Source organism: Ranitomeya imitator, chromosome 9 (genome assembly GCF_032444005.1).
Source record: "Ranitomeya imitator isolate aRanImi1 chromosome 9, aRanImi1.pri, whole genome shotgun sequence".
NCBI classification, from domain to species: Eukaryota; Metazoa; Chordata; class Amphibia; order Anura; family Dendrobatidae; genus Ranitomeya; species Ranitomeya imitator.
In genome coordinates, this window is record NC_091290.1 from 56,126,443 (window position 1) to 56,153,566 (window position 27,124).

General features: G+C 44.2%; 1 protein-coding gene across 5 annotated transcripts in view; it reads right to left on the minus strand.

Moving 5' to 3' along the window:
• Positions 1-22,747, minus strand: part of RAB3IL1 (RAB3A interacting protein like 1) — a 51,194-nt gene extending 28,447 nt beyond the window's left edge. For 3 of the 5 annotated variants that reach the window (XM_069738506.1, XM_069738505.1, XM_069738507.1), the window contains exons 1-7: positions 22,478-22,620; positions 20,993-21,188; positions 15,502-15,597; positions 13,792-13,869; positions 13,485-13,694; positions 10,936-11,058; positions 1,136-1,264 (exon numbers count right to left, since the gene is read on the minus strand). In XM_069738506.1, coding sequence (XP_069594607.1) covers positions 1,136-1,264; positions 10,936-11,058; positions 13,485-13,694; positions 13,792-13,869; positions 15,502-15,597; positions 20,993-21,188; positions 22,478-22,491 — 846 coding nt within the window. In that variant the 5' untranslated portion in view covers positions 22,492-22,620. Of the gene's footprint in view, positions 1-1,135; positions 1,265-10,935; positions 11,059-13,484; positions 13,695-13,791; positions 13,870-15,501; positions 15,598-20,992; positions 21,189-22,477 lie in introns of all 5 variants that reach the window. The other 2 variants (XM_069738509.1, XM_069738508.1) reach the window with 2 other exon arrangements.
• Between the last annotated feature and the right edge of the window lie 4,377 nt (positions 22,748-27,124).

Genomic DNA, 27,124 nt, shown 5'->3' on the forward strand with positions numbered 1-27,124 from the left:
CCCCCCCAGAGAGCAAATATGACATGTGATGGAGTACATATAATAAAATAACATAAAACATGATATTCAGCCCCCAGTGCCCTGTCCCCCTCCCCCATTTCAGCCCCAACAATACCCCCATCACCTCACATCCACCCCCTCAGTGCCCCGTCCTCACCTCACCCACAACACCCCCTCAGAGCTCTGTCCTCACCTCACCCACAACACCCCCATGGTCTCACATTCACCCTCCAGTGCCCTGTCTCCCCTCCCCCACAATACCCCAATGGTCTCACATTCACCCCCCAGTACCCTGTCTCCCCTCCCCCACAATACCCCCATTGCCTCACATTCACCCCCCAGTGCCCTGTCTCCCCTCTCCCACAATACCCCCATGGTCTAACATTCACCCCCAGTACCCTGTCCTCCCTCACCTACTTTCAGCCCCCACAATGGTCTCACATTCACCTCACAGTGACATACCTGAACTTAGTAAACCTAATAAGTTCCATCCCCACTTGCTGATGAAGTTTGCAGGGAGGACCAGGAAGTGTCTATGTGTCAGTGAAATGGCACTAGTACCCAGCATGCACACTGCACAGAGTCAAGATTCAGAGCTGCAGCCCAGGAAAAGACAGGCAATACCATTCACTGCAGGAGGGAGACTCTGCAGCCGGCCACTGTGCTAGCCAGGTTGCAGAGTCTCCATCAGACGGGAGCAGACATACTGCTTTGCTCCTATGCTGTGTTCTGCCTCGTCACAGAAGTGGGCTCGCCCTGGCTCCCAGTGGGCCCCTTCATGTGACAGGGCCCGGGGCGACGGCCCCCTCTGCCCCCGGTCTAAAGAGATGTGTTTTCAGAGCATGCTTAAAAATGTGGGGGCTAGCTATTAGTCGGATTGTCTGAGGTAATGCATTCCAAAAGACTGGCACAGCATGAGAGGAGTCTTGATCATCTTAAGCCTGCCATACACATGCGATAACTATTAGCCAAATGTTATCAGGCTGACAGCTCCTACAATGTAGAATAATAGTACAATGGCATATATTATTAAAAAAAAAACAGGAAGAAAATGTACTGGCAAGACCAGTCTTTTTATCTTCTTTGCGGGTGGGTGGGTCATAGAATGGAATTTGGTTTCAAAATCTGCACTCACCTCTCTTTTTGCAAAGTCCAAGCATGGATTAATATCTTCTTGGTAGATACGGGACAGAAAGAGGCAGGATTTGTCAAGTGTTGGGTTCTCCTTCCACTCCATAAATTCTGAGTATAGTATGGTGTCCACCTGAAGCAGCAACACAAAGGATCAATGTGAATTACTATGAACTGATTACTGTTTTTGTAGCGTGCCAACATAGAACTTGTTTAAAGCAGCCAACTTTATTTCCTTTAACCATAGTTATATCTACGGTTTCCTTTATTTTATCAGAAGGAGATTAACACTACAGGACTACAGCTCACGTGCCAGGCAGTCCGGCTAATGTGTGTAACCCGGCCCCCACCACTGATTGGGAGCTTGCTTCACAATTTACACATGAAGCTGCCAGTCAGAGGTGTGGGCGGAGATATACACAGTCCAAAAATTATTAGTTCTACATGAGACAAACAAGGATTCTATCACAACTATACCAAACAGTCTAGTAAGTGAAATATTCCTGGAATCAGGCTTTCTTGACCTACATTATGTTGCTCTCAGGTTATATAGCAAAAAGCTGCAAACAGATTCCCTTTAATATGATATAATATAAGTTTAAACTAATAAAAGAAAATTATTATCTGATACTAATTTCTTGGTGTGAACCCTTAATCTTAAAGGGAATTGATTCATATATTTATCAGTGATAAAGGGGCTTTTTAATCATTGCAAATGACCAAAAAGCAGCAATGATATTCACAAAGAAACTATTAGGGATCATAAGTTGTCTTAAATTGTAAAAATTGTCCAGATGTAATCAGTTATACTCAGATAGTTATTTTCATGGGTTTACCGCGACAGAGAGGGGCCAGAAGACCATGGTGTCTTATTTCACGCACTCCTCCACTGATTAGAAGCACTTCTCCATCTTGTTAACCCCTTCATGACCCAGCCTATTTTGACCTTAATGACCTGGCCGTTTTTTGCAATTCTGACCAGTGTCCCTTTATGAGGTAATAACTCAGGAACGCTTCAACGGATCCTAGCGGTTCTGAGATTGTTTTTTCGTGACATATTGGGCTTCATGTTAGTGGTAAATTTAGGTCAATAAATTCTGCGTTTATTTGTGATAAAAACGGAAATTTGGCGAAAATTTTGAAAATTTCGCAATTTTCACATTTTGAATTTTTATTCTGTTAAATCAGAGAGTTATGTGACACAAAATAGTTAATAAATAACATTTCCCACATGTCTACTTTACACCAGCACAATTTTGGAAACAAAATTTTTTTTTGCTAGGAAGTTATAAGAGTTAAAATTTGACCAGCGATTTCTCATTTTTACAACGAAATTTACAAAACCATTTTTTTTAGGGACCACCTCACATTTGAAGTCAGTTTGAGGGGTCTATATGGCTGAAAATACCCAAAAGTGGCACCATTCTAAAAACTGCACCCCTCAAGGTGCTCAAAACCAAATTCAAGAAGTTTTTTAACCCTTCAGGTGCTTCACAGCAGCAGAAGCAACATGGAAGGAAAAAATGAACATTTAACTTTTTAGTCACAAAAATTATCTTTTAGCAACATTTTTTTTATTTTCCCAATGGTACAAGGAGAAACTGAACCACGAAAGTTGTTGTCCAATTTGTCCTGAGTACGCTGATACCTCACATGTGGGGGTAAACCACTGTTTGGGCGCACGGCAGGGCTTGGAAGGGAAGGAGCGCCATTTGACTTTTTGAATGAAAAATTGGCTCCACTCTTTAGCGGACACCATGTCACGTTTGGAGAGCCCCCGTGTGCCTAAAAATTGGAGCTCCCCCACACGTGACCCCATTTTGGAAACTAGACGCCCCAAGGAACTTATCTAGATGCATAGTGAGAACTTTGAACCCCCGGGGGCTTCACAAATTGATCCGTAAAAATGAAAAAGTACTTTTTTTTCACAAAAAAATTCTTTTAGCCTCAATTTTTTTCATTTTCACATGGGCAACAGGATAAAATGGATCCTAAACTTTGTTGGGCAATTTCTCATGAGTACACCGATACCTCACATGTGGGGGTAAACCACTGTTTGGGCACATGGTAAGGCTCGGAAGGGAAGGAGCGCCATTTGACTTTTTGAATGAAAAATTATCTCCATCGTTAGCGGACACCATGTCGTGTTTGGAGAGCCCCCGTGTGCCTAAACATTGGAGCTCCCCCACAAATGACCCCATTTTGGAAACTAGACCCCCCAAGGAACTTATCTAGATGCATATTGAGCACTTTAAACCCTCAGGTGCTTCACAAATTGATCTGTAAAAATGAAAAAGTACTTTTTTTTTCACAAAAAAATTCTTTTCGCCTCAGTTTTTCATTTTCACATGGGCAATAGGATAAAATGAATCCTAAAATTTGTTGGGCAATTTCTCCCGAGTATGCCGATACCTCATATGTGGGGGTAAACCACTGTTTGGGCACACGGCAGGGCTCGGAAGGGAAGGCGCGCCATTTGACTTTTTGAATGGAAAATTAGCTCCAATTGTTAGCGGACACCATGTCGCGTTTAGAGACCCCTGTGTGCCTATGCATTGGAGCTCCCCCACAAGTGACCCCATTTTGGAAACTAGACCCCCCAAGGAACTTATCTAGATGCATATTGAGCACTTTAAACCCCCAGGTGCTTCACAGAAGTTTATAATGCAGAGCCATGAAAATAAAAAATAATTTTTCTTTCCTCAAAAATGATTTTTAGCCTGGAATTTCCTATTTTGCCAAGGGTAATAGGAGAAATTGGACCGCAAATGTTGTTGTCCAGTTTGTCCTGAGTACGCTGATACCCCATATGTGGGGGTAAACCACTGTTTGGGCGCACGGCAGGGCTCGGAAGGGAAGGCACGCCAATTGGCTTTTTAAATGGAAAATTAGCTCCAATCATGAGCGGACACCATGTCACGTTTGGAGAGCCCCTGTGTGCCTAAACATTGGAGATCCCCCACATATGACCCCATTTTGGAAACTAGACCCCCAAAGGAACTAATCTAGATGTGTGGTGAGGACTTTGAACTTCCAAGTGCTTCACAGAAGTTTATAACGCAGAGCCATGAAAATAAAATAAAAATTTTATTTTCTCTAAAATGATTTTTTAGCCTGCAATTTATTATTTTCCCAAGGGTAACAGGAGAAATTTGACCCCAAAAGTTGTTGTACAGTTTCTCCTGAGTACGCTGATACCCCATATGTGGGGGTAAACCACAGTTTGGGCACATGTCGGGGCTCGGAAGTCAAGTAGTGACATTTTGAAATGCAGACTTTGATGGAATGCTCTGCGGGCGTTACGTTGCGTTTGCAGAGCCCCTGATGTGGCTAAACAGTAGAAACCCCCCACAAGTGACCCCATTTTAGAAACTAGACCCCGAAAGGAACTTATCTAGATGTGAGGTGAGCACTTTGAACCCCCAAGTGCTTCACAGAAGTTTATAACACAGAGCAGTGAAAATAATAAATACGTTTTCTTTCCTCAAAAATAATTTTTTAGCCCAGAATTTTTTATTTTCCCAAGGGTTACAGGAGAAATTGGACCCCAAAAGTTGTTGTCCAGTTTCTCCTGAGTACGCTGATACCCCATATGTGGGGGTAAACCACTGTTTGGGCACACGTCGGGGCTCAGAAGGGAAGTAGTGACTTTTGAAATGCAGACTTTGATGGAATGGTCTGCGGGCGTCACGTTGCGTTTGCAGAGCCTCTGGTGTGCCTAAACAGTAGAAACCCCCCACAAGTGACCCCATTTTGGAAACTAGACCCCCCAAGGAACGTATCTAGATATGTGGTGAGCACTTTGAACCCCCAAGTGCTTCACAGACGTTTACAACGCAGAGCCGTGAAAATAAAAAATCATTTTTCTTTCCTCAAAAATGATGTTTTAGCAAGCAATTTTTTATTTTCTCAAGGGTAACAGGAGAAATTGGACCCCAGTAATTGTTGCCCAGTTTGTCCTGAGTACGCTGATACCCCATATGTGGGGGTAAACCACTGTTTGGGCACATGTCGGGGCTCGGAAGTCAAGTAGTGACGTTTTGAAATGCAGACTTTGATGGAATGGTCTGCGGGCGTCACGTTGCGTTTGCAGAGCCCCTGGTGTGCCTAAACAGTAGAAACCCCCCACAAGTGACCCCATTTTGGAAACTAGACCCCCCAAGGAACTTATCTAGATATGTGGTGAGCACTTTGAACCCCCAAGTGCTTCACAGACGTTTACAACGCAGAGCCGTGAAAATAAAAAATCATTTTTCTTTCCTCAAAAATGATGTTTTAGCAAGCAATTTTTTATTTTCTCAAGGGTAACAGGAGAAATTGGACCCCAGTAATTGTTGCCCAGTTTGTCCTGAGTACACTGATACCCCATATGTGGGGGTAAACCACTGTTTGGGCACACGTCGGGGCTCGGAAGGGAAGGAGCACCATTTGACTTTTTGAATAAAAGATTGGCTGGAATCAATGGTGGCGCCATGTTGCGTTTGGAGACCCCCTGATGTGCCTAAACAGTGGAAACCCCTCAATTCTAACGCCAACACACCCCTAACCCTTATCCCAACTGTAGCCGTAACCCTAACCACAACCCTAACCGCAACACACCCCTAACCACAACCCTAACCCCAACACACCCCTAACCCTAACCACAACCCTAATTCCAACCCAACCCTAACCCTAAGGCTATGTACCCACATTGCGGATTCGTGTGAGATTTTTCCGCACCATTTTTGAAAAATCCGCGGGTAAAAGGCACTGCGTTTTACCTGCGGATTTACTGCGGATTTCACCTGCGGATTCCTATTGAGGAATAGGTGTAAAACGCTGCGGAATCCGCACAAAGAATTGACATGCTGCGGAAAATACAACGCAGCGTTTCCGTGCGGTATTTTCCGCACCATGGGCACAGCGGATTTGGTTTTCCATAGGTTTACATGGTACTGTAAACCTGATGGAACACTGCTGCGGATCCGCAGCGGCCAATCCGCTGCGGATCCGCAGCCAAATCCGCACCGTGTGCACATAGCCTAATTCTAAAGGTATGTGCACACGCTTCGGAAAACGCTGCGGATCCGCAGCAGTTTCCCATGAGTTTACATTTCAATTTAAACCTATGGGAAACAAAAATCGCTGTACACATGCTGCGGAAAAACTGCACGGAAACGCAGCGGTTTACATTCCGCAGCATGTCACTTCTTTCTGCGGATTCCACAGCGGTTTTACAACTGCTCCAATAGAAAATCGCAGTTGTAAAACCGCAGTGAAATGCGCAGAAAAACCGCGGTAAATCTGCCATAAATCCGCAGCGGTTTAGCACTGCGGATTTATCAAATCCGCTGCGGAAAAATCCGCAGAGGACCAGAATACGTGTGCACATACCGAAACCCTAACCCTAACCTTAACCCTAACCCTACCCCTAACCCTACCCCTAACCCTACCCCTACCCCTACCCCTAACCCTACCCCTAACCCTAACCCTAACCCTAGTTCTAACTCCAACCTTAGTGAAAAAAAAAAAAATTCTTTATTTTATTATTGTCCCTATCTATGGGGGACAAATGGGGGGGTCATTTACTGTTTTTTTATTTTGACCACTGTGATAGATTATATCACAGTGATCAAAATTCACATTGGAACGAATCTGCCGGCCGGCAGATTCGGCGGGCGCACTGCGCATGCGCCCGCCATTTTGGAACATGGCGGCGCCCGGGGAAGAAGACGGACGGACCCCGCCAGGATCGGTAAGTATAAGGGGGGAGATCAGGGCACAGGGGGGGGAGATCAGGGCACGGGGGGGCGTCGGAGCACGGGGGGGAGGGATCGGAGCATGGGGGAGAGTGATCGGTGTGCGGGCGGGTGGATCGGTGTGCGGGCGGGTGGATCGGTGTGCAGGGGGGGTGGATCGGTGTGCAGGGGGGGTGGATCGGAGCACGGGGGGGGATCGGAGTGCGGGGGGGTTTGATTGGAGCACGGGGGGGTGTGATTGGAGCACGGGGGGAGCGGACAGGAGGACGGGGGAGCGGAGCACAGGACGGAGGGGAGCGGGCCACAGATCGGGGGGCTGGGGGGGCGATCGGTGGGGTGGGGTGGGGGCACATTAGTATTTCCAGCCATGGCCGATGATATTGCAGCATCGGCCATGGCTGGATTGTAATATTTCACCATTTTTTTAGGTGAAATATTACAAATCGCTCTGATTGGCAGTTTCACTTTCAACAGCCAATCAGAGCGATCGTAGCCACGAGGGGGTGAAGCCACCCCCCCTGGGCTAAACTACCACTCCCCCTGTCCCTGCAGATCGGGTGAAATGGGAGTTAACCCTTTCACCCGATCTGCAGGGACGCGATCTTTCTGTGACACAGCATATGCGTCACAGGTCGGATTGGCACCGACTTTCATGACGCATACGCTGTGTCACAGGTCGGGAAGGGGTTAAACAGTGCAGGTTTCTGCTAGTAGTGCAGTGGTTAATTATGTTCAGTTTAGAGCCCCTAGAGCTCTCCTGCTGTGATGGTATCAGCTGTTCAGTGTTGGCCACTCCCCTCTACTATATATACTGGCCTCTGGTAATCAGGGATTGCCAGTGTTAATTTTATACTGCCTGGTTCTGGAGTTGTACGTGTTGGTTGCTGGAGGTGGAGTTTGGAGAGTTGTTCAGAAGACTGCTGCTCGGTGTTTGCCTGTGTGCACTTCCTCATCCTCTATTTGGTTTATCCTTCCTTAACTCCATGGTGTTCCACTATGTTGTTTGTGAGTGCATACAGTTAGGGCCAGAAATATTTGGACAGTGACACAATTTTCGCGATTTGGGCTCTGCATGCCACCACATTGGATTTGAAATGAAACCTCTACAACAGAATTCAAGTGCAGATTGTAACGTTTAATTTGAAGGGTTGAACAAAAATATCTGATAGAAAATGTAGGAATTGTACACATTTCTTTACAAACACTCCACATTTTAGGAGGTCAAAAGTAATTGGACAAATAAACATAACCCAAACAAAATATTTTTATTTTCAATATTTTGTTGCAAATCCTTTGGAGGCAATCACTGCCTTAAGTCTGGAACCCATGGACATCACCAAACGCTGGGTTTCCTCCTTCTTAATGCTTTGCCAGGCCTTTACATCCGCAGCCTTCAGGTCTTGCTTGTTTGTGGGTCTTTCCGTCTTAAGTCTGGATTTGAGCAAGTGAAATGCATGCTCAATTGGGTTTAGATCTGGAGATTGACTTGGCCATTGCAGAATGTTCCACTTTTTGGCACTCATGAACTCCTGGGTAGCTTTGGATGTATGCTTGGGGTCATTGTCCATCTGTACTATGAAGCGCCGTCCAATCAACTTTGCAGCATTTGGCTGAATCTGGGCTGAAAGTATATCCCTGTACACTTCAGAATTCATCCGGCTACTCTTGTCTGCTCTTATGTCATCAATAAACACAAGTGACCCAGTGCCATTGAAAGCCATGCATGCCCATGCCATCACGTTGCCTCCACCATGTTTTACAGAGGATGTGGTGTGCCTTGGATCATGTGCCGTTCCCTTTCTTCTCCAAACTTTTTTCTTCCCATCATTCTGGTACAGGTTGATCTTTGTCTCATCTGTCCATAGAATACTTTTCCAGAACTGAGCTGGCTTCTTGAGGTGTTTTTCTGCAAATTTAACTCTGGCCTGTCTATTTTTGGTATTGATGAATGGTTTGCATCTAGATGTGAACCCTTTGTATTTACTGTCATGGAGTCTTCTCTTTACTGTTGACTTAGAGACAGATACACCTACTTCACTGAGAGTGTTCTGGACTTCAGTTGATGTTGTGAACGGGTTCTTCTTCACCAAATTAAGTATGCGGCGATCATCCACCACTGTTGTCATCCGTGGACGCCCAGGCCTTTTTGAGTTCCCAAGCTCACCAGTCAATTCCTTTTTTCTCAGAATGTACCCAACTGTTGATTTTGCTACTCCAAGCATGTCTGCTATCTCTCTGATGGATTTTTTCTTTTTTTTCAGCCTCAGGATGTTCTGCTTCACCTCAATTGAGAGTTCCTTTGACCGCATGTTGTCTGCTCACAGCAACAGCTTCCAAATGCAAAACCACACACCTGGAATCCACCCCTGACCTTTTAACTACTTCATTGATTACAGGTTAACGAGGGAGACGCCTTCAGAGTTAATTGCAGCCCTTAGAGTCCATTGTCCAATTACTTTCGGTCCCTTGAAAAAGAGGACGCTATGCATTACAGAGCTATGATTCCTAAACCCTTTCTCCGATTTGGATGTGGAAACTATCATATTGCAGCTGGGAGTGTGCACTTTCAGCCCATATTATATATATATAATTGTATTTCTGAACATGTTTTTGTAAACCGCTAAAATAACAAAACTTGTGTCACTGTCCAAATATTTCTGGCCCTAACTGTATCTGTATGGTTGGCATTTTCATTTATCCATGTATGTCTGTCTTCCCTTGTTAGTCTGGTTTGTGTATTCTCATATACTACAATACCCCACTTCCCTGGGTGGGGTAGGGGACAGATAAAGGCTGATTTATAAGCTCAGCAAGGCACGTAGCCCCGGCATCTTCACCATCAGAAGTAATCTGAGGAGAATGGATAGCAAGGGCGCCCCTAGCTTCGGGGATAGCGAAGGAGCCCCTAGCCCTGGGATATCCTATATCCTGTGACAGGTAGTGTGTGTAACAGGTGAGGTGTTAACTTTGGAGTGGGCTCCAGATTGATCCACAATAGAAATACAAAGAGTAAAAGGGGTCTATTGAAACACCAGGAAAAAAATTGTAATGCTTTACTGTGGAGAACAAACACAAATTATAGCAATGTCTTAGTTTACAAGTCTGAGTGGGAAATTTCGCTATGTGCTCCATAAAAAAGCATTAGACTTTTTTAGTGGTACCCGTGGACCCTTCTTGCACATTGGACTAGCAGAACATATTCTTCACAAATAAAACTTGCATGGTTCCCAGTTATCTAGTCAACATTAGGCCCTTTATGCTTGGTCAGGATGCAACAGTCCAGAAGGATAGCCATAAGTGGCCAGGTTGGTGAAAAGAGGACAAAACAGGTACTAAAACAGTGGTGGTTCATGACCAGGTGGGTAACATTGAAAGTAAAGAAAGCAGAAAAGGTGATCATGTCAAGTCAGATCAATTGTGTAAAGTTGCAGTCAAATGTCATGAGGTATATAAACTAAAAATGTGGTACTCTATTACAACTATACATGAGCTACCTAGTCACAGTTTCCATCTAATCAAATCAGGCAAAATATAAGCGCTTCTAGAAAGAGCAAAATTTGCACCTGTAAAATTATAACATGTGCCATTGGTGCTCAGCAGCTGTTCATCGGGAACTATTTAAAAAGTAAACCCAATCTCTGCTTTTTTCCCTATAAATTAAGTAAGTAGCAACGTATTTATATAATGTAGGCACATAACAAAACTAAGTATTAAAATAGTGTTTTAAATGTTTTCCAGAGTTTAAAAAAAACCCAAAAACAATGGGTTGAGATTCAGATGTGTTTGAATTCTGATATTTGATATTTTTCCCATATTGTGATATTTTTTATTAAAGTTCCATAAATAAAATACCAATAAAAATAGCAATTAAATTCATAAGTATCTTTCTTGAGAAACAAGTCAACAATACAAGTAGTCTAAATACTCCAGTGGAGTGATCTAGATACTTGTGCCTCTATATTTCCTGTGTACTCTATAGAGTTAAATGTCAGAATATTGGGGTCATAAGGTGTAAGTTTCACTACTGGTCTTCATAGACAGTGACTTAACACACAAGGGACAGTACCTGGCGGGAGGAAGTGGAAGAGGAGTCATCGGAGAGAGGCCATCCCGGCTCGTAGGTTAAATGGACAACCTTCCCCGGGACAATACAAAGAAGCAATGAAAGAAGAGATGGTACTGCAGATAACTGAGAGATAAGAGGAAGGAAAGGAAGAAGATAGAAGACGGGTGAGCCACACAACGACACAGAGACACAACTGAAGAAATTCTCAAAGATGAAGATGGAGAAACATGGTGGAAAATGCTAAATCTTTCCCTTTAGTGAGACAACCATTGTCAGTATGCCGCATCTAGTAAGACTGTAGGACTCAGCCTTGTCATGCTTTACGTGGATCGGCCTTGTCATGCTTTACGTGGACCGCCATTCACTTCAATGGCAACTTGTAGTGCTACATTTTTCCTGCAACGGGTTTACCCAAAAATAACCCTGACAGTAGAAAATGACTTCTGTGGGTTCTTGTAGGGAGAACAATGGCATTTATTCATCTGAAACATTCCTTCTGTGAGGGGAAAGTCACAACCAGTACATTCTAAATTGCTATCTGTAAATCATCATTCAGGTCACTAGATGGCCCAAATTATTCCATAAGAAGAAAAAAGAACTTTTGTTTCGGCACCAGGGCACACAGACCAGATCCATACAGTATATATGAACACCCAATATTAGGACCTTTAATGACTGGATTAAAGTCTAATTATGTGGAGCAAAAATAAATATAACTGGCACAATCAGCAGTAATCTTCTATAAGTCTTCTCCAGCTGGCGATCAAAATTGGGCCGCTAACCACCTATCTGATCCAATGTTTTAAAGTAAAGACATTGAAACCTTGTATATAGAAACTGATCAGACTAAGAAAAAAACAGTTTCCTAAAGCAACCCATCACTTCACTCATCATTTAGGAATATGGAAGCAAGGATCCGCATGGCTGCTGTAAGCCCTTTATGTCCGAACCATGACTCTCTGCATTGGTTATTTGACAGGATATTTTATAACATGCACCATCCCCTTCCAATTAGCTGCAGTAACAAAAATGTTAGCATTGAAGATGAATACAAAATTAAAGGTTTATGGATAAAGAAAAGGAACAAATTAAAGTTGCACTAAACCAAAAGTTTAAAAAGTGCCACCAATATCATTCACACATTAAAGGTTTCTATGAGATTACCTACTAAACCTGGAGAGGAAGGGACACGTTTTGGGGCTTTTTGTTAATAATAACATTTGAAGCCTGATATGGTCTATCTTAGGATTATAATAATATATTCCATAGCACGGTAAGTGACCATGAGAAAGACTTGAGGCTTAGTGCGACACCAATGGAAAACTACTGTAATGTTTGCTGAAGAACAAGCATAGATGAGTAGGTAGTGGATGCTGGAGAGGGAGTTGATATGACACAATGTATAGAACTGGTATTAATGAAGCTGCGAAGAGCATAATGAATGACGTGGCACAAAGAAGAGTCAATGGAGAGAAAGAAAAGAGTTAGAAGAATTGGTAGAGACTGGAGATAATTGATTTCCTGTGCACACAATAATCTGCAGACTACGATACAGTGAGCAGAAGGCAAGGAAAACTGCAGTCTCATAGTAGACTGTGTTTGGGTGTCTGCCTCCAGTAGGCGTATACACCCAAAAATGATGCACGGCAGAGAAAACATTCGCTCTGTCGGCACCGTTATAGTCTAAGGACCCGTCGGGACCACTTAACAGGTGCCTAAATGCAATGTGAAAGCACCTGATATCCAGGAATGTGAACCAGGGTAGTGAAAAAATACTTTACTGGACAACGCGTTTTCTAGTTAGTTTACCTCCTTCACCAGGTACGTAAAGGAGGTAAACCAACTCCCAAATGCATTGTCCAATAAAGTATTTTTTCACCACCCTGGTTCATGATCTTCTGGATATCGAAGCTGCACCAAAACCAAGTCCAGCAAACCAACTGTACCCAAACCACACCTTTCTACTCCATCATCTCTCCTGGTCAGATCCAGGTCTTCAGGATTTGGCTGGAGTAGCAAGCCTATCCAAACCTCTTCTACGCTTTGTGCAGTATTGTGCATGCCCATGCACAAGTCTTCCAGGTGAGACATTTTGCCAACCTAACGAACCTTTCACATGGATTTACACTATGGAGTTCTTCTTTTCTTTTTGCTAAACTCTACAGTGAGAACATTCTTCTTGTTTCTCACCACATTTAATCCAACTGTCCTCTTATGTAGCAAGGGGGGGTAACAACAGAGCCAAGTTGCAACAGCAACTTCCATACCACTATAGTAACCCCACTGGTGTATACATAATGACGTGTCCCACAATGACCCTGATAGTCTATACTAGTGGCATGGCTAGTACCGGACACCAGTAGCATGGTGCCTGCTGTGACTACCACATTCAAATTTGCCCCATGGTACCCCGGTATCCTCAGCATCTACCATCACCCTTGCTGGTGAAAACAATTTTGTCCATTTACAAACAGCAGATATCACTAGAATTGGAAACTCTGTACATGAAAGCACCAAGTCACGGACTCACTAGATGTATTTCGTCTCACCTCTTTGGCCTCTGTGTTCATCGGCTGATTGGGAGGAGGCAGTGGCATGGCAGCTGCACATCCTGTACTCTTATTCCGAGCATGACCCTGGCGTAGTGCATTTTTTGATGGACTTTGTAGTTGGGGATGTAGATCACGGTTTGGAGAAGATGGAGTGGAGGTTATGACAAGAGTCTTCAAAGCCGTGACTTCAGCCTGCAGCATGTCAATCTGACAAGACACATCAAATATAAAAAAGAGGAAAAAAGAAGAGGTATAAAAGGTATGGTGTGAGTAATACATGGGTAACTGGCCCATCAGTAGTTACCTTCCCATGGGCCTCCCGTAGCTGTTTCTCAGATGCAGCCTGTTTGATATTAGCATCACGCACCATTTTGTGAGCCTCCTGCAAAAAGAAGAAATGGAAGTGACATTCTTTGACAAAAAAAAAATATATAAAGAATTGGGCCAAAAATAGATAAATTAGTTTAGAGGTCCCCAACATTTCTGACCTTGAGAGCCACATTCAGCTCTGAGAGAGGTTCGCGAGCTACATTCAGCTCCCGCCCCCCTCACAGCAGTGGCAACCAAAGCCCCCATTACAGGCATAATGGTAACCAAAGCTTTTCCACAAAAATCAATCACCCCAAAGCAGTATACAAAGATCCAGGGGTTTCTACAATACCCCCAATTCAGTATTCTCCTGTAAAGCACTCCCAAGACACTATCACATCCAGCTTCAAACACCTCCTCTGACAGGTGGTGTCATCTTGTCTCCAGCATACCATATTTAAATCATCTCAAAACCCCTAAGACCATGATATGTGCATCCAGATCTGCTCTTCTGTGCAGGGCTGCTCACAAAATTCACCATTTTCAGATGTGCTCTTCATACCTGTTTGTTAGAACTGGGGCTAATGCTCTAAGCTGACAGACAGTAGCGAGCCACAATTCATGGGACAGCGAGCCACATGTGGCTCCCGAGCTACAGGTTGGGGACCCCTGCGACAGGACTCTTAATACAGCTCAGTTTTGTACAGATTTACAATTTGTCTTCAATTTTATTGGTTCGGACCTTTACTGTAGCTCTGTATGCCTCTGATTTTATTTATGAAGAAATATGGAAAATGCTATAGGGTTCACAAACTTTCAAAAAAACACTATATGGGGATGTTTAAATTACATTTAATTTTTTTGTATTGAAACCTAGACTTTATTTTCGTGTCAAAAGTCTGAAAATTGTCCTAAAATTTGGACCCTACTTGTTCAAATTGCCTCTTCTGAGAAAAAGAGGACTTAAACTCTATAGCGCCACCTGTTGGAAGTAGCGATCCTACAAGTCACAATCAACCCTTCAACGAGTCGTGCAATATGACTTAGGATAAAAGCCAAATCAGTATCTCAATTCGCAGACACGGTGTTTCGGGCTGTTGACCCTCGTCAGTGCGAAGCATGAGAACTGATTTGGCTAGGTGAGAGGCTCTGGACCCTACTTGAGCACCTATCTACTGTAGGAGTGCCGAGATTTTTCTTAATTAAAAGTTTGAAAATTGTCCTAACAGCGAAATGAATAAAGAACTAAATTAAATTATCAGTTTACAGCATCAGTTGCAAATGAGGTTAAGAAAGATATGAGAAATGGATTTTGCTGTTTTTCAAATTTTTGGAAAATGTGAGATCCACATGTCAAGAAGGACGCGTGCAAGTCATGGGTGGAATGTAATGAAGGACGATGGTAAAGTTTAAGTTGTTCTCCAGGAACACAGGAAGAGAATATTTACAGCTTTGGCTAATTATTAGGCCAGGTTTACAGCAATGAACGTGGACGACTTCTATGTGACTTTGCACACGGAGCAGCCCCATTTTGCCCAAGATACAGCCACAAACCTTCCTAACAAATAAAATATTGTCACAGACGTTCCACTTACAAAGAATACAGTAACATTTGTGATGCTTCATATACTATAATGATATTTTGAATTACTCGTTGGTGGAGGAATGAACCTGTGTGAAGGATTCGTAAATTATCCAGCCGTACCTCAAATAGACTAGCCGTCAGCTCCTCCAGCTCCTGTTCCAGCTGCTCTCGAACTTTTGACAATCTCTCACATTCCTCATCTCTCAGCTTTAGCTCCTGAAGAAAGGATATACAAGTCTCAAAAAGCTGGAAGGTAGAGGTGGACTCTGCTCTTTTGGCATCATCATCATTCCTTTTACATATTTATTAAATTTATTTTACCTTTTTGAAAACAATGTCTGCTATACACAAACCCACTTTTCTTGAAAAATAAAAAGCAAGCTTTGCAAGAAGTCCTTGGTGAAATAATTCTATCGAGAACAGCCTGCTTCAAGACCCCCTTTTTCCTTCATTGTCTTCATTTACAATGTACACACGGCCAATTTTTCCCCATCAGAGAAAAATGCTCCAGTCATTCTGATCAGAGTTGATTAAATTGGCATAAATTTTTTAGGATGTGGAGAGAAAAAAATTGTTCTCAACCTTCTCAGTCTGAAAATTGGACCACACTTCTATGTCATCCAAGTGAGGACTGATTTTTTTCACTGACCTATAGACTTGCGAGTGCGAGTGCTGTCCAATTTTTACACACCGATCACCTTTGAAAAGCCGGCAATTCATCTGCCGCATACAGTAATATCACAGAGGGACCCGACATGAAAGAATAGATAGGTTACATACAGTATATACATGGGGGCAAAAAAGTATTTAGTCAGTCAGCAATAGTGCAAGTTCCACCACTTAAAAAGATAAGAGGCGTCTGTAATTTACATCATAGGTAGACCTCAACTATGGGAGACAAACTGAGAAAAAAAATCCAGAAAATCACATTGTCTGATTTTTTAACATTTTATTTGCATATTATGGTGGAAAATAAGTATTTGGTCAGAAACAAACAATCAAGATTTCTGGCTCTCACAGACCTGTAACTTCTTCTTTAAGAGTCTCCTCTTTCCTCCACTCATTACCTGTAGTAATGGCACCTGTTTAAACTTGTTATCAGTATAAAAAGACACCTGTGCACACCCTCAAACAGTCTGACTCCAAACTCCACTATGGTGAAGACCAAAGAGCTGTCAAAGGACACCAGAAACAAAATTGTAGCCCTGCACCAGGCTGGGAAGACTGAATCTGCAATAGCCAACCAGCTTGGAGTGAAGAAATCAACAGTGGGAGCAATAATTAGAAAATGGAAGACATACAAGACCACTGATAATCTCCCTCGATCTGGGGCTCCACGCAAAATCCCACCCGGTGGGGTCAGAATGATCACAAGAACGGTGAGCAAAAATCCCAGAACCACGCGGGGGGACCTAGTGAATGAACTGCAGAGAGCTGGGACCAATGTAACAAGGCCTACCATAAGTAACACACTACGCCACCATGGACTCAGATCCTGCAGTGCCAGACGTGTCCCACTGCTTAAGCCAGTACATGTCCGGGCCCATCTGAAGTTTGCTAGAGAGCATTTGGATGATCCAGAGGAGTTTTGGGAGAATGTCCTATGGTCTGATGAAACCAAACTGGAACTGTTTGGTAGAAACACAACTTGTCGTGTTTGGAGGAAAAAGAATACTGAGTTGCATCCATCAAACACCATACCTACTGTAAAGCATGGTGGTGGAAACATCATGCTTTGGGGCTGTTTCTCTGCAAAGGGGCCAGGACGACTGATCCGGGTACATGAAAGAATGAATGGGGCCATGTATCGTGAGATTTTGAGTGCAAACCTCCTTCCATCAGCAAAGGCATTGAAGATGAAACGTGGCTGGGTCTTTCAACATGACAATGATCCAAAGCACACCGCCAGGGCAACGAAGGAGTGGCTTCGTAAGAAGCATTTCAAGGTCCTGGAGTGGCCTAGCCAGTCTCCAGATCTCAACCCTATAGAAAACCTTTGGAGGGAGTTGAAAGTCCGTGTTGCCAAGCGAAAAGCCAAAAACATCACTGCTCTAGAGGAGATCTGCATGGAGGAATGGGCCAACATACCAACAACAGTGTGTGGCAACCTTGTGAAGACTTACAGAAAACGTTTGACCTCTGTCATTGCCAACAAAGGATATATTACAAAGTATTGAGATGAAATTTTGTTTCTGACCAAATACTTATTTTCCACCATAATATGCAAATAAAATGTTAAAAAATCAGACAATGTGATTTTCTGGATTTTTTTTTCTCAGTTTGTCTCCCATAGTTGAGGTCTACCTATGATGTAAATTACAGACGCCTCTCATCTTTTTAAGTGGTGGAACTTGCACTATTGCTGACTGACTAAATACTTTTTTGCCCCACTGTACACATAGAATAGGTAGATATAAAGATGTCAGTGACATATACAATTAGTACAGTGCGTGTGTAGCATACTGTACATGCATTTCACTATTTTTCTGAAAAAAATGGTGTGGGCTCCCATTTAATTTTTGTAACCAGCAGAGGGAAAGCCGACGGCTGGGGCCGATGTTTATAGCCTGGGAAGGGGGTAATAACTATGGAGCTTCCCAGGCTGTTAATATCAGCTCACAGCTGTATACTTAGCCTTTACTGGCTAAGTATATGCTTTTTTTATACATTCAATTAGATGGGTAAAAAAAGCAGCAAAATTCTTCAGTTTAAAAAAAAACCATTGCAACTGAAAAACAAAGTGAAGGATATATTCAAAATCTTATTTGTTTTGCAGCTAGTGTAATAGGCTACAAAAATGGATGGGAAAACAAAGAAATAACTCTATGTGTGAACAAACCCTTAGTGATTCTGGACTTAAAGGAGTTCAATTAGAGTAAAAACAAGGGAAATGGGTGATTCATAGCGCCATAGGAAACAAACAGATTTTTGACCCCTAATGATATGTGCAAAGTATGAGTAGTAAGGTTGTTTTTATTCTGATGTTTTATTCTGATGACTTACTCTAATTCTGTTAGCACGTTAAAACCAGTAGTTTACTGCATGAGTGGACATTGGGTGAAAAGTCATCACTATCCAATCACTGATGCTCGTACTGCTGCTGGGGTATATGCTGTATATGTGCTTACAGCTGCAGAATACTGCACTGAACTCACATTTTCTGTATAGAAATGTATACTGTATATAAGCCCAAACTATTAATTTGAGTACAAGCCATAAAGCGAGGCTCAAAGCCCCATATAGCAAAGCTCAAAGCCTCATACAGCAAAGCTCAAAGCTCATACAGCAAAGCTTAAAGCCCCATACAGCAAATCTCAAAGCCCCATACAACAAAGCTCAAAGCCCCATACAGCAAGGTTCAATGCCCCATACATCAAGTCTAAAAGTCCCATATAGCAAGGCTCAATGCCCCATATAGTAAAACTCAAAGTACCATACAGCAAAGCTCAAAGCTCCATACAGCAAGGTTCAATGCCCCATATCACAAGGCTCAATTCCCCATATAGTAAAACTCAAAGTACCATACAGCAAAGCTCAAAGCCCCATACAGCAAGGTTCAATGCCCCATATAGCAAGCAAGGCCGGACTGGCCATCTGGCAATTCTGGCAAATGCCAGAAGGGCCTGTCTGGCTGTGGGCTGCCTTGTCTACTACTTTGTTAACAGAATCTGTGTTCTCAAGACACCCATACTGTTAAGAGATGTGATGAATCACAAAGTAGGTGACTGTCAATTATCACAGCAGGCCTTTAGCATCATTAGAAATATTGGTTTTGTAGTAAATCTTGCTTTCCTCAGTCCAGGGTAATATTAGTAATATATCCCATCTGGTGCTTGGGGATAGTGACAGCATGGGCCTGTGTGATTTCAAATGCCAGGACTGAAAGTCAGTCCCAGTCCGTTCCTGATAGCAAGTCTAAAAGTCCCATATAGCAAGGCTCAATGCCCCATATAGTAAAACTCAAAGCCGCATACAGCAAAGCTCAAAGCCCATACAACAAAGCTCAAAGCCAATACAACAAGGCTCAAAGTCCCATATAGCAAGGCTCAATGCCCCATATAGTAAAACTCAAAGCCGCATACAGCAAAGCTCAAAGCCCATACAACAAAGCTCAAAGCCAATACAACAAGGCTCAAAGTCCCATATAGCAAGGCTCAATGCCCCATATAGTAAAACTCAAAGCCGCATACAGCAAAGCTCAAAGCCCATACAACAAAGCTCAAAGCCAATACAACAAGGCTCAAAGTCCCATATAGCAAGGCTCAATGCCCCACATAGTAAAACTCAAAGTCCCATATAGCAAGGCTCAATGCCCCACATAGTAAAACTCAAAGTCCCATATAGCAAGGCTCAAAATCTGTACTGGCTGAGATCCAGTCTACATACATTCTGTATATTCTGCTAAATGGGGTACACATTACAAGCATTGTGCAGGATAAGAAAACGTTGCAGCACCACACTTTTTCCAGGTTGTGTGCAGTATCTCAGCTCGATCCAGTCCATTTCAATGGAGCTGAGCGGCAACATCACCCACATCCCGTGGAAAGGGTAGGTGCTGTTTCTCTTACAAAGCAGCCATGTTTTTTAACCCCATAAACGCCTTTAAGAGCTATTCTGTTTAGGGCGCTGTCATATGATTGTAGTTTCTCAAAAATGTAAAAATGTTTCAAGCTTGGATAAAGTAGTTTTGGAGTTATCTGCACATACACAGCCCTGTTATAAGGCCACACCCTGTACAGGACTCCAATTTCACTAACACGATTATACATCTGATCAATTACAGTTAGGCGATGTTCACACCTACAAATTTACCGATGCTGATCTTGCTATTGATCTGCAGCGAATCCACACCAAAATCTGCGTCAGAATTCCCATGTGTTACATGCAGATTTTCATGTGCAGAGTTCACCCTGTATAATGGGGGAGCTTGGAATCAGCAATTGTCAGGGATCATTCAGATTAGCGTATTATACAGACTTGTGCTGTCCAGGTAAAAATCGAAAGCACACTGATCAATGTAATTAATAATAATAATAATTTTATTTATATAGCACCAACATATTCTGCAGCACTTCAATAGGGCCATTGAGATGACCGTTTTTTCACATGAATCGGGTGTTCGTATGAAAAAAATCACCAACATGCATTATTTTTTTCCATATATCGTATGAGACTCTCCCACTCAAGTCTATGGGCGCACAAAAAAATTGGATCCCATATTGGTCATCCGTTTAGCATCCGATTTCTAAGACTACTTTTCCATGATTAACCTAGAAAATTGCTTATGTATAAATCACACAGACGTAAAATATGGACCCACAGATGACAATACAGGTGAACATCAGCAGCGTTTTCTGGATGATCTTCTATACACTTGTCTGATCCCGGCCTAAATCCGCTAGATAGATTGACATTCTATGAATTAAAAATCCTCATCAAAGGCGAATGTTCGCTTTAGAATTTTTCCGCGGCGTGTGAATGAGATTGGTAAAATCGTATCTATTTCACTGCTGCTGTAATACGCTCTGGATTTTATGTCCACAAATCGAAACCCAAAATCTGCAGCGTATCAGCCGCCTTGTGTGATACAACCCAAATGACACGACGTTACCTTCTGGGCTTTCAAGAGCTCATCTCTTAGTATTTCCGAGCCCTTTTCCCTGATTTCCACGGAGGAGCTGCGTAGGCGAGACAGGTCATACGTAGGGGTGTCTTTTGGTAGCTCAGTGATGGGTCTAGGAGCTTCCGGTCTCGGAGACGTCGTCCAGTCCTCAGATGAGCAGTGGAGCTGGGTGCCCCCATCTTGCCTATGGTAAAATACACACCATGTTAGTCTCCAGAGAACAGCGCAAGACCGTATGGAAGGAAGGAGAGTGGTGCTCCCTCCAGGAAGCCGCCTCGGAATGAAACTTCCTGCCAGTCACATAGAAAACACTTTCTCTATAGGCGAGGGATCCATATCTGCAATCAATGAACACTGGACACTGTCCACAGAGCTGCACCTAATACACAGATCATTCCAACTTCTCTCGTTTCTGTATCCCTCCCAGATGTAGCAGAGCCGATGTAGCAGAGCCGATCGGGTCATTTAACCGGATCTGCACCTGCACACGATGACTAATGACAAACTCAGCTCAACTCCATCTAGACAATATGCATAATATCACAAAGGATATTTCTGTGCACAGAACAGCTAAGATTGCTGAGCCTTGTAGTACCTCGCCTAAGCCGTTGATCTAAATGGAATGCGCCAAATCATCCGTCATCTAGTAACTACTAAGGCTACTTTCGCACATCAGGTTTTTTGTTTCAGGCTAAATCCGGCGAATGTTGGAAAAACTGGATCCGGCGCAGATTGTGAAAGACTGATGCGACGGATCCGTGTTTTTTTTTTACAGATCCAGCTAGCCTATCTAGATTATTGGATAAAAAAAAAATTGGAGCATGCTCAGTTTAAAAAACCTGATCAGGTCGCCGAATCCGCCATTTTCTGCATCCGGCACCTTCCGGCTCCCATAGGCTTCCATTCTAGCAAACAGCCGGCACTTCAGGTTTTTTCGCCAGAGACAAAAAATGTTACAGTAGACATTTTTTTCCCAGACGCCGCAATCGAGTGTACGCCGGATCCGGCATCAAACCGGAAGGAACGCTGGGTCATCCGGCGCAATCCGGCACTTATACAAGTCAATGGGGGAAAAAACGGATTCGGTTTTTATTTTTTCCGGTTCCGGTTTTTCTCCCGAGAGCCGGATTTAGCCTGAAACAAAAAACCTGATGTGCAAAAGCAGCCTAAATGATACATGGCACAGGGCTGGAAATGTGAGATTAAACTTCTATGCACATTGTAACGCTGCTGTTTGGTGGTCCGCAATCTGCAGCAGACCCAGGGGTATAAGTACAACAGGTGCAGGGGCTGCAATCGCACCCGGGCCCTGGAGCCTAGGGGGCCCTGAAAGTCCCTTTGGCCTATAGAATAAGACTATTGCTATTAAAGATTGACAATATTTGGGGGACCCGTTGAAGCTCTTGCATCGGGGCCCATTAGTTTCAAATGACGCTACTGGGCAGACCCCATATCACAATGCATTGATCTTACCCCGATCTCCACATCCCACCAGCTGGCACGCTCTCCTCCAGGCGGTCTCAGGGAGGGGACATTCAGAGGGGACAATGAGACAGAAGAGAAGGAAGGAAGGAATAGAGAACAGAAGGCCAAAGGACGGTGCGGAGAAAATGGGAGGTGGCGGCGCAGATCCAGATGTTGGGGCTGATGTTGCACCATAGAGTTTCCGTGCATCCCACACAAGTATGTGTGCGTCTCCTCAGCCTCCCTCCCTCCTTCTCTGCGGCAGCACACAGAGGAAACACTTCCAGCTGCAGGGAGAGTGAGGAGGACTAGGAGAAGGGGAGGAAGAGGAGGTTACACATCAAAGTGCCAGGAAATGGAGTTCTCAGGAAGAGCTGCAGAAAGGCAAGCATAGGCAGTAGTGTAGCTCCCTGCACAACACCAGCTCAGGTCACATGACCTCCATCTGTTCCCCATTGCACCAGTCTACACCCTACTCTCCCCGACCACATCACGTGGCCATCATGTCAGATGTTTTCCACTAAAGTGAATCTTCAGTTCCTTTTATGAGACTTTCACATCCTGTGAGGAACAACCGCAGCCATTCAGGAACAGTGTGCATGTGTGCTTGACCCGAGCGCGTAGTGACTAGGACATGCTGTGCTTCAGGGCCTGGAAGACGATACATATTCATAAAAAGAACCATAAGTATCCAAGCAAAGTCCAACCCTGAAATCTATTCCAGGGACACTGTGCTCTGAGAACAATCATGTCCCTGAGAAGAAACATTGCATTCTCCAGACTTTGTACTGACCTTGATAATCCCTTCACCCCCGGAGCTTTTTTCGGTTTTGCGTTTTCGTTTTTCGCTCCCCTCCTTCCCAGAGCCATAACTTTTTTATGTTTCCATCAATATGGCCATGTGAGGGCTTATTTTTTGCGGGACGAGTTGTACTTTTGCAATACACCACTGGTTTTACCATGTCGTGTACTAGAAAACGGGAAAAAAATTACAAGTGCGGTGAAATTTCAAAAAAAGTGCAGTCTCACTCTTGTTTTTTTGGCTAGGTTCACTAAATGCTAAAACTGACCAGTCATTATGATTCTCCAGGTCAGTACGAGTTCATAGACACCTAACATGACTAGGTTATTTGTTATCTATGTGGTGAAAAAAAATTCCACACTTCGCTAAAAAAATAATTGCGCCATTTTCCGATACCCGTAGCGTCTCTATTTTTCATGATCTCGGGTTGGGTGCAAGCTTATTTTCTTACTTTTTTTTTATCGCTATGCCATTTTGCGATCAGGTTGATCTTTTTTTTATTGATAGATATGTGTGTTTGATTTTTTTTTTGTTTTATTTTGAATGGGGCAAAAGGGGGGTGATTCGGACTTATATATTATTTTATTTTTTATATTTTTTAAAACATTTTTTTTTTACTTTTGGCATGCTTCAATAGCCTCCATAGGAGACTAGAAGCTGCCATAGCCTGATCGGCTCTGCTACATAAAGACGATCTGAACCTCGCCTCTATGTAGCAGACATACTGACTTGCTATGAGCTCTGACCACTGGGTGGCGCTCATAGCAAACCGGCACTGACAGCCATAGAGGACTCAAGGAGACCCCTGGCTGTCATGCCAACGAACCGATGATCCCTGAACACTTAATGGGGGTCACTGGTGCGCGTATTTCCAGGCCAATGATTGGAAGCGCAATTTAAATGCCGCTGTCAGAGTTTGACAGCGGCATTTAACCAGTTAATGGCAGCGAGTGGATCGCGATTCCACCCGCGGCTATTGCGGGCACATGTCAGCTGTTCAAAACAGCTGACATGTCCCGGAAAAGATGTGGGCTCAGCGCCGCAGCCCACATCGAAGCGGGGAATACCGACATCAGCGTACTATTACGCCCAATGTCGGTAAGAGGTTAAGAAAACTGGTAGATCTGCAGCTGATAAAACAGTGAACAAGAAGTCCAGTATGTTAAACATCACTGGAATCAGGGTCTCTGCCCCTACATTATGTTTCTCTCAGATGGGGAAGCAAAAACCTGATAACAAATTACCTTTAAGTTTGCAGCTTTGCTCTATTATTACCAGCATTTCTATGCTTTTGGTTTTAATTTTTTTCCCTTGTGGTACAAGTCTCTAAAGCCCCCGTCACACACAGCGAGATCGCTAGCGAGATCGCTGCTGAGTCACAAGTTTTGTGACGCAACAGCGATCTCAGTAACGATCTCGTTATGTGTGACACGTAGCAGCGACCAGGCCCCTGCTGTGAGATCGCTGGTCGTGTCGGAATGGCCTGGACCATTTTTTGATCGTTGAGGTCCCGCTGGGTAGCACACATCGCTGTGTTTGACACCTTACCAACGACCTTGCTGACAGGACGTCCCATTGAATCGTCATGAAATAGGATCGTTGTACAGGTCGCTACAGGTCGCCGCATCGCTGCTGCGTCGTTGGTGAGATCTCACTGTTTGACATCTCACCAGCGACCACATAGCGACGCTTGAGCGATCCCTGACAGGTCGTATCGTTGTCGGAATCGCTCAAGCGTCGCTATGTGTGACGGGGCCTTAAGTCTAGCTTCTTTATTTGTATTAAGGATGCTCTATAGTGCCACATCCTACTTGCAGGAGTATATTGCATGGCATGTGGGTCTTCCACTCACCAATACAAAAAGGAGAAAAGGATTTCTGGATTTTGCTAAATTTTGTCCAGACATCAGATGTGTACAGCATATATGCAGCGCCCCAGGGTCCTGGTCGTTGCACTAATATCATTCTCCTCTAGGGGGAGTGATGTTACGTTTGAAGGCAATAAAGGAGATCTCTTTACCAGGTATCACAAACCATTCAACACACTTCACACTCCAGCCCACCAGGGGGAGCTATGCTCCTATTTAGTAGGGCACTCTTCACAATTAGGTAAAACTGGTGGTCTGGATAGGAAGTTAGGTAGAAGATGACTGGGCTTCACTCAGGCAGAAGCTGACTGGGCTTCACCCAGGCAGTTCCTGTCAGGCAGACAGGGGAAAGGAGGAACTTCTAGCAGTTGCCGACAGAGGGTCCCTGACAGGGGTGGGATCCTGTCAGAGGCCTAGACAGAAAAACACGGAGCTGCGACTGCCTAGCGATGCGGCAGCATCCTAAGGAAGGACACGAAAGAGAATTGTATTGTAGAGGGTGAGAAACGAAGTCATAGCAAAAGGAGAGGAAAACCAGGAGGAGTTCGCCCTACAAAGGCTGCCTCCTTCTGAGGCGCAGGATACGGTAGCCGGAACACAGAGGGAGCAAGCGTCTCCATGCCTTGCTCCAGAGACCGGCAGGACAGTTAATTGCACATTGCTGATCCGCACCTAAACCCAGGAGGCACGGTGGCAACTTGTGGGGGCTGGGGCGTGCTGGAGTCCCTGTAAAAAGCCTCAGGCCACCAGTCATACGGGTTTGTTCCTATCCATCTTGGGGACAGAGAAACATAGCATCTAGAACACCAACAACAGTTGTGAGGACCTTACGAGAGGCTCAGTAGTAAGGTACAACATCCAGGTGCTAGAGGAAGGCTACTGATTTTCCACCTGGATAAGGGGACTCTGGATTTGCCTTCAGACCGGCCGGACTCTGCCTGCCCTGTGATCTGGTGCTCTGGGCTGTGGATGCTGAAGTCTTCAGTAAAGGTAAAGAGACTGCAACCTTGTGTCCTCGTTCTTCACTGCACCTCACACCATCCACCATCCACACATTGGGAAGCCCTGGGGACATACTTCACCTGTGGGAAGGTATACCATCTAGCTGCCATAACATCACCCCAGCGGACCCCTAAGCAGCGTCGGTAACCCTGACCGAATACCACAGGTGGCGTCACGAACATTTCCCCTTTAAAGACCTTTCCCCATTTACAACGGACGCCCCTAGGGCCACGGACCGGGTCTGCCACCATGACATCCCCCTTGAGAACCGAAGGGCCCGGCTCCGAGTACCCCACTCCTACGGGGGCGCTCCATATACAGCAGTGCCACATCACTTACTTTCCTACACACTTTCACTACTGCCATTAAGCAGGGCTGTGGAGTTGGAGTCGTGGAGTCAGAATTGGAGTCGGAGGCCATTTTGGTGGAGTCGGTGTCATGGAAATTGAGGCGTCGGAGTCGAAGGTTAGGCTTACCAACTCCACAGCCCTGCCTTTAAGGCCACCCATTGTACAAACGCAGTCCCCTGATGTGCTGCCATTCACGTACAGTTACTTTCTTGTAGTTGTTGGGTAAGAGCTGACAGATATAGACTTATTAAGGTCAGAAAAATCTGTGTAAATCGCATTTTGTTTGTCCGTTCAACAGACCACCATTATATAGTCTTTGCAGAGTTTTGCTAGCAGATTTAATTACTCTCTCCCGACAAAACCAAGAGTTTGGAAAGGGTTAAAGGATGACATTTCTGATTATTTTGGACATAATGCTATTCTGGGTTTAGATCCAGGTTGGGTGTGGATGGCCATGAGGCCTTTATTAGATGAAAACTCATATATCTATATCCTTGCATGCCAAGAATGAGACCTCACAAGCACAAACTGTGCCGAACAAGCTAAATCACCCTGACGCTCTCAGACCGCACAAAGAAAGGTTATCCATTGGACACCGGCCACCTACTACAAATGGGACAATAACTCTGAGAGAT